The following is an 11,519-nucleotide window of genomic DNA, read 5'->3' on the forward strand; positions in this document are numbered from 1 at the left end:
CATTTAATAGCAGCAACCAAAGAGAAAGGAGAGAAGCATGGTTCTGATTAGCTCTTGGGTACAAGTTTATGAAGGCCATATGGTCTGTGACTGCTTTAATTTAATGGCTTCCACCACAATGGCTGGCATGCTTTTTGTTTGTGTGCCTATGTGGATAGATTTAGAGCAAGATATGTGGGTATATTTATGGATTTTTCTTTTTTTGAGAGAAAGAGATCATAAATATGGAAATTGTGTTTCTTTATTGGAATGGCGGGTTATTTTTATTTTGAACTGTCTCCCTTCTCTTCGATAGGTCTTGGAGATCTTAGGGAAGAAGTTTCCCATTACAGAGAACTCAAAAGGCTACAAGTTGCTGCCACCGTATCTCAGAGTTATTCAAGGGGATGGTGTGGATATCAACACATTGCAAGAGGTAGGAGACCTGTTCATGTGTCAGGGTGACACTGGCAATGTTGATATTTAATCTGGACTCTGTTATGACTAGTCAGATGTTGCAGCAGAGGCTGCTGACCCCACCCTGCCCTTCATTCCAGACACTGGCAGCAATATCCTAATGTGTAAAACAAATTCATTAAAACTCCACAGGGAATTAAGATGCATTAAAAAAAAAACAAACCCAAAAAAACCTAAAAGGCATTTCCTAATCCCCCTGTTGTAACCCTTCTCCTCCCACTGTCTCTCCTTTTGTTTGCTTTCATCCTGCTTGTCAAGTCAATTCAGATCAAAATGTGGCAGTGTTTGGTCCTTTCATTGATATCGAAGGCACACTGCATGACTGCTGTGCTATAGCAATAGCGGTAATTAACTGGTTTGGCTCATAGCTATGTACCATCTGACGTGTGCTTGCGCTCAAATATTGAAGGTGTAGTTTTGAAGGAGACTTTTTAAAAACAAGGGTAAGGGAGGCGAGTTCATTGGTTGGGCAACTAGTGGAATAAGGATTGTTGAAAGTCAGAAGATATGTATAACAGATTAGACTGTAGTCTGAGTCAAAAGTGCAATTTCATCAAGACAAAAAATGGTTATTTAGTAGATGCTTCATGCTTGAAACTAGTTCTAAATTCACCACTATTGATGGAGGTACTAGGTAATATAATGTGGTTACAAAGATACAGGCTGCAGTAGCTACAGGTGATGAGGGGCATGTAAAAGGAGGAGGACTTGGCTTCATCAGGTTTGTCCTGAATCGATTCATCTTCAGCTGTATTAGAGTTCAAAAACAGAAATAAGTTGGATAAATTTAAGGTTAATTTTACTTGGTTTTATTGATGCTTATCTTAGCTTTCTAGACTGACATATCCTTAGATTCTTAAGTGTTGACTTTTGCTGCTTCTCAAAATTAAGAGTGAGACAGACATCAGGCTTGTTTTTTAGTTAGTCTGAAACTATCTGCATATCTAATGTGGGCACATAATGTGAACCTGAACGACAGAACTCAAATTTGTTACTCTGATCCTTAGAGAGCAGTTAATATTGAGATAGTTCCCTGATATGGCAGTTGTGGTGCAGTCATGCACTACAGTTTTGTGCCTCCTCCAATAGCCTTTAAAGCAAATTTTATTTTCCTTTATTTTTTTGTCCCATGTGGCTTTTTGAGAATATACAACTGTGCTAATGTGCTAAATAGAAGACAAGCTTGAGAGGTTAATAGCTGGAAAGAAAGTCTTACAATTAGTACTAGGCAAAGAGACTCTCTCTGTTTTTGTTTGGATTTAAATAAACTTCTGCTTGTTCTCAACAACCATTTAACAGGACAGATGACTGTTAGGCAAAGTGTGTTGTGGTTGAGATTTTCATGAGTCATGACAGAAAAAAATGGGACTTAATTCTTTCTTGTAAGGAACTCAGAGGTTGCTTTTCTGTAAGTTATACTGGACAAAATTCAAGGATGCTTGGATAGCATCAATTGTAATCAAAATATTAAAACTACTATTTAAAATGTTTACATTAGAGGAAAAAAAATGCACTGCTCTCTAAGTTCTAAAGAGAGCAGGAAAATAATTCCAGCAGCTAATAGGAGAGGATAAGACTCAGAAGGAGCAATTCTTTGTTCAAATGATCTGCCTGTTTACATGTTTTCCTCATCAAACTGTAACTGATTGAGAGGTCTATCTGTAATATGTAGTAGAATAGAGTTGAAGATGCAGTTCCACAAGACATACAGAGCAGACATAACTCACTGCTGCCTTCTCATCTCTTCCTGACTCTGTAACGTTGCACACCTCATGTCAGCTTTGGTCATTGAACTGCTGGTCATTAAACTAATTTAGCCCTCATATGTAGGAGCAAAATAACTCAAGCAAAAGTGATAAATTTTGTGGTTTAGTGAATTAAATTGGCCTAAAAAAGGGGCTAGTACTCACCAGCACAATACAAGAGAGAAAATAAACTCTTGTTTTAATCTGGGAGAAGCAGGCAAGAAGGAAAGAGTTCTCAATTGAAAGCAGCAAGTTATGTTGGAGCAAAAAGACCATGATCTTGCAGCCTAATTTTAGTCATTTAAATTTCATGGATCTCTTTATCCTCTTATGTCAGCAAAACCAAGGTTACCATGCTGACTTCTGGAAGACTGGGTAATAGTTTGCCATTTAAAAAAACAAAACAAAACAGAAAAAAACCCACCTCAAAACCAACCCAACTCTGAAGTATAACATCCTTTTCAAGAAGTTTACATGAACAGATATGAACATATTGTTGTGGCCATCTTTTTTTTCCCCCCCCTCTTACAGCCTATGCAAGTCATTATTCTAACTACTCCTTATCAGGCTTAGATTCTAAGCATGATTTATTGTTACGGATCAGATGAAAGGTAATGGGTACAATAGGAAAATCTAGAATGAGTAATGACCAATCAGTCTCACTTAACTATCCAAACTAGCTGAAACAACAATATAGAAAACAACTCAAGAGTATAAACTGGATTTTAAAATTCTTTGTTTTAATAGGGGATGCTGGTAGAACAGGTAAGGAAACTTTTCTGACTTTCTTCTAGCATTTTCACTTTTTAAAATCATTCCAATCTGCTAACTCCACAATATATTACACTTTCAAAGGATTTTCTTTGAACATTCAATTTCCAGATGTCTTTAAATTTTATACAAAGAAAATCCTCTAATCTGGAGTCACAGTTGGCATTAATCATGCTCATAATGGTCAGAGGAAGCTGGTCAGAACCTTGATACCTGAACTGTTCTCCCTGTATACGTTTGAAAGTGTGAGACAAGAAATTCTTCTGTATCATTTTCCTTTGGGGGAGGCTTCAGTTGTTTCAGATCTCCTACTTTTCTTCCCTATTACTGCTGTTGTTTGCCATCTCTTCCCCATACCTAAGGAAGCTGTTATCTGGGCCTCTGCTGCCTGTGACTGGTAGAGTCAGAGTTGTCTTTCAACTTAGTCTTGATTTCCCTTCCGCTCCACACCAGCCAAAGATCAGTCTGAGTAAGGAAATCCCTTGGGAGAGAGTAGAAAGGTGGAAGCCAGTTCTTTACCCAAGGTAAGTGAGTTGTGCCTGTGGCACAGGATGAACAAACCATCAGTAAATGAGAGCAGGAACACTAGCTGGAATGGGGTTCACATTTCTCCTCACCCAGGAAAGAAGGTTAAGCAGCCTTGGCCCAGCTATGCTATACTTGTACTAGCATGTGTTAACCTACAAGTGTCAGTGAACATGAAGTCTGTGCATTATGTGCCGTGGTAGGATGTTGTGTATACCAGGTAGTTTGCGTTACACCTTGCGGGCATGTTCAGGTGAGTTCAATGTCAGACCTGATATATAAAACTGGGTAAGGAAAGGAGTAGAATACATTGGCTCAGGCTTAGCCAACAGTTCACATGGCTTCAGGCTTGGTCAGCATCTGAACAGAACTTGATCAGAGTCCAAGTGGAGTTTATCTATATTTACCTTTTCAAAAGACAGTGTAGATAAGCAGAGTCCATATGCAGGCCCAGTTAAGTCTGTTTTTTTACAGTACTATTTGGCCTTATGCTTAAGGAAAGGGTATACAAAATCTGTTTTCTTACCCCTCTTTTGTCATCTTTCAGTTACTTCTGAGATGCTTAAGGGATAATTTTATTAATTTCAATTGTTTATCCTCCCTGAGTATCCCTTTTAACTGCTTCCAGGAGAACCTAATCACCTGAAAATATGGATTCCTTTTGTGCATGGTCACTGTCTGAAAGAGTTTGGTGACTACTGCTAAAATAGACTGGATTGTCACATATCAAGGGTCTATTTGTTTAGGATACAAAGCTTCTGAAGGGTTCCTTTAAGTGAAAGTCATGGTGGTAGGGCCTGAGATTAATTTTGCTTGGCTTCTTGGATGAGACCGAGTAAGCTGGTACCATTAAAATGATGGGAACTCAGTGATGAGCGCTCTACTGGGGAAATCTCCGCTAAAAACGTAGCGGGAAGGTGTTCAGAGCATATCCTCAAAAGGTTACAGCTCTGCAGTCCACCTCTCCTGTTGGCTGACCTCTGGCAGGCATTTAGACTGAGTATCTGTGAAAAGACAGTCTGCATGTGACTAAATGGATAAACAAAATACTAGTATGCTCTTTTGTTTACACTAGCTACCTGTTTGCCACTGTCTGAAGTTGGAATTGTCTCTTTTCCTTTTTATTTCCTTATGAATGAACTAATTTTGCCTTAGCTATCCCTTAAAAAAAAAAGTTGCTTGACATCAGTAGCTTCTGAAACAGTCCTGTTCAGTGTTACTCTGACATTTCTTTTTGATTAGGAAGCTGAGACTGCACAAAAGATGACCAGATTTCTGATAATGTTGATTTTTGAAACAGCACTGTTCCCCATAGATTTTTGTCCTTCCATTCTGCTTCTCACATTCCTTTTTTACTGGTTGGATGGGATTTTGCTATTTCACCCATCCTGAAGTTTTCTCACCCTCTTTTGTTAGTAAAATGGTTAGGAGAGAAGCGTTCAAACACTCTTATTGGGGCTATAACTGTAATTTCAGGCTGTCATAAGCGTAACAGGTCAGGGGAACAAATCTTGGCTGTTTATGAGCATGACTAAACTAGCACCCATTACTCCAGGCTAGAGGATGTCATGTTTGTCTGGATAGAATGAGGCTTGGGGGAAATGATATAGTAAGTTTTAACTTGACTGTTGATAGCAGTGCAGTTAACATTGATCTGTACCTGCTTGAGAAGGTGGCAAAGCAAACTTTTTGAGCAGCTTTATGTATTTCCATTTCCCATCTTCAAAATTGCTAATCTAATTCTAGTCAATGTGATTTTTCAGGATAACTGCTCTGTTGAAGTTGCTGGTCAAAGTGGGTAATAACTTCTTGGAGTTGATGAGCAAGATGACTGCTTTGTTTCAGGATACACGCTATGCTGTGAGATCTTCCCATAATTCTGAGAAATCAGAAGGCTCTAAAATGCTCTCATGAAGTCTTTTAGTTTCTTTAGAGCTCTGATTGTCTGGGCATTGCATTACTGTGCTACCCTAGTTTGGAAAATATATATGCTGGCATGATAATAGTTTTACAGCAAAACCTTTCTATAATTATGCCATGCTGAAATTACAAATAAAAATACAAACAGCGTGCCAAGTATTGACAGAATTGTTATGTATATCTCCTGGAAACTGAATGTTAGTTGGTTTAATTGTCTGTAAAAGCATCTTGTTTAAGTAGTATAATATTTTTATGGAAAAAATGGCATGGCCGAAACGTATGCTCCATCATAATTTTCTTTTTCTTACTAGATTGTGGAGGGAATGAAGAAGAATAAATGGAGTATTGAGAATATTGCCTTTGGATCTGGTGGAGCTCTGTTGCAGAAACTAACCAGAGATCTCTTAAACTGTTCCTTCAAATGTAGTTACGTGGTGACCAACGGTCTCGGGGTATGTCTTTGTACAAATTCTACCATTATGGTTTCAATAGAAGCCCACTTGAAAACCTGTTTGCCATTTCCTATTACATTACCACCATCTGCATTAGGTATACAAGCCGCACAGAGCCCATTCCTTATAAAAGAATACTCTTTTCATTTTAGGTAAATGTCTTCAAGGACCCGGTTGCTGATCCAAACAAAAGATCAAAGAAAGGACGACTGTCATTGCATAGGACACCTGCTGGAGACTATGTGACACTTGAAGAAGGCAAGGGAGATCTTGAAGAATATGGACAGGTATGAATTTCCAAAATGTATTACATCATTCTTCATGCAAAACTAGACTGAGGGAAAAAGCAGGTTATAACAACTTCAGAATTTATTTTTGATTGTCTTTTTGTTCAGTTCCCATCTTACTACCTCAGAAGTGTCCCCAGTGCCAAATTCAGTAACAACAGACTGTTAGAATGCCAGTAGAATGTTCAGGCTTTACAATTGGAAATCTTTCTCTTTTGTTTGTCTTCAGAAACAAAAGAACATTGCCACTCTTTCCCAAAGCTGATGTCTTAATGTTGTGGAATATATGCTAGCCAAGTAGTATGGGCTATATTGCACAATTTGAGTAGTGACCTGAGTTGGAGGTGGGAGAGGGACAGACATAACTAAAATTTGTTTCTGCTTCCCTCTTGAGACTTTTTTTTTAAGTAGTTCCTTCAGGTGTTAATGCTCTGTACATGGAGTAGTTGATCAGTTTTCAAAGGTGTAAATTTAAACAAGGAATTCAGTTTCCCTGTTAATTCTTTACAATTGCAAAATTAAACACTGTTTCAGTAAAGTAAGCACAAGCTTTATGCCAATCTCAGGCTTTCAGTTTGGTATCTCTTACATTTTCAGTGTGCAAGCAATGACATATTTAACTGTGTGTTGAGTCTCTTGCTGAATTAAGAGGACTGAATATAAGTTAGCAAACTGCACTTCAGCCTTTAGAAGCTGGAAGTTTCTTGAGTTTTCTGGTATACAGAAGCACGTTTCTGTGCTACTAGGCAGGAGGGGTGCCTCTAGGCATGCTGTTTTATGCAACAGTAAGCATACAACTGAGATCTCTCTGAGAAATTTCAAGACAGAAAACAGTTATATACACTGTAAATGATGTGCTCTGAATGCAAAGATCTAAGAAAAAAAAAGCTTTCAAAGTTATATATACACATATTCATGTGTATAGGTTTGTGATGAACATTAATTCATATGTATATATCTATATGTAGAGAAGGAGAGACCTAATGGTGAGAAATCTCTTCAGAACAAACCACAGGATTTTGGCTCTGAAATTAGGCAACATATAGTTCCTTCATTTTTGACAGGTGAAATAATTCATTAAAAAAATTTCTGTCCTGGGATATTAGAGAGGATTATTTGTGCAGTATAGGTTCTGGAGCTCCTTGGGAAATGACCTGGAAATGTAGTGTTTTGTGGGCCCATTTCCGTGAAGCTACAGGTAATAGGTCATCAAGGATAGTGACTGCCCAACGTTGCTTCTGTGCTGACTTTTCTGTACAAAGCTGTGCTTGCTGCTCTTCCAGTGTGCTCTTTGCAAGCACTTCTTGATACACTGTTTTAGAAAATATATGTGCAAAGGGGACTGTGAAGAAAGATTTTTTTTTTTTTTCATAGTTGCTCTAGAAGAAGTAAAGATTTTATTTAAACCTCTAATTGAGTTGTATTAAATTGGTTGAGCGTCGCCTTTCTTACTAGCTGCTCTAGCAGGGTATATTTAGCATGTGTGTATTTGGCTTTGACCAGATGTGGACAGGTCGCTTTAGGGACTACTCAGCACAAAGCTTCTGTCTGTGCACAGGATGGCCTAAATACTTTCTTCTGTCTAACCATTCGTGAAGGCACCAGTAGAAGCTGTAAAGATTTAGTATCTTGACAGTCTAAAGCTCTAGCCCTACCAGGCTTGTCTTGGGTGCTTGCTATTGAGTTTGTGTAACCTATGTTTGTTCATTTGCCAAATCAATCTTGCTAAAACAGTGGTGTTTCTTGCAGGATCTCCTTCATACAGTATTTAAGAATGGAAAGGTAACAAAGTCATATTCATTTGATGAAGTAAGACAAAATGCCAGGCTGAAGAACAGTGAACTAGAAATGACGTCTCACTAAATTTCATTCCATGTCTGTGTATGTGTGTGTGTAACAAGTACGTACTGCATAGCTACTGGGTTTATTGTACAGATTTGTGTGTTTGTGTTTTATGACATTGTAGCCAAATTATTTGTTGGTTTATGGACATACTGCCCTATCTTTTGCCAGTCTTTAGAAAAGATGAAATCAGGAAATGGTACTTACATTGTAAAACATATTTAATGCTAAAGTGTGCTTTTTAGGGCCCTTTGCCAGTAGTGATTCAATCTGGTATTGATCTTTTCACAAATGAGACAGAGCTGAGAAACTTTTTTATATATAACAGAATATCACAAAATGGATTTACATAAAATTATCATAATTGCTTTATGTTTATATTTAACTTGTATTTTTGTACAAACAAGATTGTGTAAAATATATTTAAAGTTTCAATAATTAAGTCTTTCCAACTTTTCATGATTTTTATGAGCACAGACTTTCAAGAAAATATTTGTGGGGGGGAAATCCATTGCCTTTTGTCCATTAATCAGCAAATAAAACATGGCCTTAAAGTTTGTTGTGACATTGTACCATTTGATGACTAAATCAGGACTCGTATCTCCTTAAGATCCCATAAAATTGCTGACCTCACCATTTCTTGTAGTTGTCTGTATTAGCAAATCTGCATTAAAGAAAATTACTGTTCTTACTAGAAGGTTTAGGTACTACAGACCTTGCTGGCACAGTAAGGTATGTAAATGAAATGCCAAATTTGAAAGGATTCTCTACTGCAACTTAACTTGCCAAGTCTATCCCACTTGGCATAAGCACCTCAATATTTTAAGAGTAAAGTTTTTAAGAGATCTCCTCTTCCAATATAGAATATATGTGTAAAATACTGAGATATGGAAGCGGTGTATTTTAAAGTAATTACACTTCTGGGTTTATTTTTCATATACTGTAAGTGACATGACTTTAAAGCAAAATACTGGATTGGGTAGTGCACTTTTTTACTTTTTTGTATTTTTTTCATTGATTTGCCTTTTGTCAGACTGGATGTTAAATTGTAAAAATGTTTAACTATTTTTGTTAACAACTTTAATAAAACTTTATGCTAGCCAAACTCCTACATGAATGGCAGACCTGTTTCCCCTTCTCGCCCTGTCTCATAGGGGTGAGGAGGGGCTTTTATTTTGCAGAGGGTAACTGTAAAACAATATGTTTGAGAGATACTTTGGAACTGTCTGCACTTGATTGTATTTGCTCTCTGCATATGCTTGATTTGAGTATCTGCTGGAAAACAAAACTGTTGAGGATTTTATTTGAGAAGCTATGTAGTAACCTCTGAAATGTTTTAGTACTGTAGGATGGCTCTCACTAGAAAAGTACCTCCCTTAAAAAACAACAGCAAAAGCAAGTGACTCCTGTGTTATGCTGGTGATAAACTATCAGCCAATGACTTAATGTACTAATGTAATTAATGCTTCTGATTAGTAAATGATGTTACAGAAAAATGTTTGGGGTCCTCTAAAATAATTTAAGCTTACAAAATTTTATAAAAAATGCTTTTAAAGGAAGATTGAAAAGCCATACTACATTGTTCTTATTCTCTCGCCAAAAAGGGCCACATTAAAGCACCCGTGATATTTCCGGGGTTTGTGGTTAAGACGTTTATGCCCAGTCTCAATAGTTCTTGTTAATAAAAACTTGTTTTCCACTTGTAGTGTATGTAATTATACATTTAAGTGATGTATTGTTTCTGAAATAGTGCTTTAGTAAAACTCTAAATGCTGACCTTTCACACTGAGGAACTGCCTTCCCTTTGCTATACCGATATTGTTTGTATTTGGCCAGGAAAGATTTTAAATCTGGACCTAGGATCAGTAGCAGGTAAATAGTACAGAGCCTTTTTCACTCCTCCACATGTGTACTAGGGAATTTTATGGTGTATGGTTTAAAAAACAATAAAGTAAATGCTGCTTTCATTCTGTACCAATAAAAATTTTGATAACTATTGACTACCCATAACTGATATTTTTGTACTTGAGAACTGAGGATATACTGTGGAAGCACTGTTTTCTTGTGTACCATGAAATACATCAGTAATTGTTCAGTATTGTCTAAAACTTTTAGCTTATTAGTTGGACACTTGAAGCAAATTGTCTACTTGTGCATGTCACTTTCAGAAAGTTGTCATGTTGCTCATTTTATTAAATGTTAATATATTTACAAGGAGGAAAAAAAAAAAAGAAAAACACCTGGTGCTATTCAGACCTGAATACATGTGTGTCTGTGTTTAGCGGTTTGATGTTCTGGGCATCAAGGAGTTGACAGAAATTACTGCAGTGCTTGAACCATACAATATCCTAATTCTTCCACATGGAAGCAAACAGCATGTTTAAGTTTGCTTTAAATTACTAGACTTGTAGTCATTGATATATTTTAACCCCATTTCATAATATAATACAGTATTTGTATGTAAAAATAGGAATTGGGAGTTTTGTGTTTAATACTCTTATTTGTAACCATATTTAGCATAAGAAATGGATTTTTATAAGACTATTTTTTTTCTTCAGCTGCATGGTTATGAAAAGATGATTTTTTTGGTACTTTGAAAGGTCTGAGGAGAGAACAGAAGAGTACTTAGCTGTTTGGTTTGCCAAAATCAAAACAAAGCTTAAAACAGTTTTTTCTTATAGGTTTTTACATTCCTTCTTAACCTGTTTAGTGAAGAATAAATATTCCTCACTTAAATCCTCTGTTAAAGTAATTTTAATGTACTTAGCATCAAATACCAGTATGTAATACACACGGAAATAAAGTTTAGTTCTGGCAGTGAAAATAATAGCCATTTGACTGTGTCTTAAAGTTGTGATGTTGGGCATCAGATTTCATTCCTGTGCTCTTTGTTGCCAAACACGGACCTGCACATAGCTGTGCTGTCATTGCAGTCCTCTGTAGGAGAGCTGCTTGGTTGGCTTGCATACAGTTTGTGGTTAAGTGATTGAATTTAGTCAGCTCAGTTCTAAAGAAAAGGAAAACTGGGTTCTATTTTTTGCTTTATTTCCCTCTTTTGGGGGTGGGGGTGGGATGGGTGAGCATACCTGTTTGTGCTTAAAAATTGAAGCACTTGTAATAAAATTTGGTATAATGAATTATCCCCTTTTTATATTTTGAATAATCCTTTCTCAAATAACGATTAATTATTTAAATTTTACCTCTGAAGCCACTAAAAATGCTTGTTTAAAAGCAAATTAACCAAAGATGTTGCAGCCTTCAGTTCACCTCAGTATCTGTCAAAAAATAATGTCAGCTCTTCAACACAGAGAATGTCTCATGTCCCTTTGGACAGGATTTTCATAATTAAAAGAAATTACACTTTTAACTTGTACATAACTTTAAATTACAAAGGATACCTTACAAACACAGATGCTGTTAGTATGGGTGTATAAAGCACCTAGTGTAAAGATAATTTATCATCGTTTGTTGCTGGTCCCTTCAAGTCATACTGTAATGTAAAAAGGGGCTTCTGTAGCCTA

At 36.8% G+C, this 11,519-nt stretch overlaps 1 protein-coding gene across 3 annotated transcripts in view; it reads left to right on the top strand.

Moving 5' to 3' along the window:
* NAMPT (nicotinamide phosphoribosyltransferase) overlaps positions 1 to 10,825 on the top strand; it is a 30,680-nt gene extending 19,855 nt beyond the window's left edge. For 2 of the 3 annotated variants that reach the window (XM_074827801.1, XM_074827803.1), the window contains exons 8-12: positions 296 to 415; positions 2,949 to 2,966; positions 5,729 to 5,869; positions 6,022 to 6,156; positions 7,906 to 10,825. In XM_074827801.1, the coding sequence (XP_074683902.1) occupies positions 296 to 415; positions 2,949 to 2,966; positions 5,729 to 5,869; positions 6,022 to 6,156; positions 7,906 to 8,019 (528 nt within the window). In that variant the 3' untranslated portion in view covers positions 8,020 to 10,825. The remainder of the gene's footprint in view (positions 1 to 295; positions 416 to 2,948; positions 2,967 to 5,728; positions 5,870 to 6,021; positions 6,157 to 7,905) is intronic. The other variant, XM_074827802.1, reaches the window with a different exon arrangement.
* The last annotated feature ends 694 nt before the right edge of the window (positions 10,826 to 11,519 follow it).

The sequence above is a fragment of the Strix aluco genome, chromosome 5 (assembly GCF_031877795.1).
Source record: "Strix aluco isolate bStrAlu1 chromosome 5, bStrAlu1.hap1, whole genome shotgun sequence".
Classification (NCBI taxonomy): domain Eukaryota; kingdom Metazoa; phylum Chordata; class Aves; order Strigiformes; family Strigidae; genus Strix; species Strix aluco.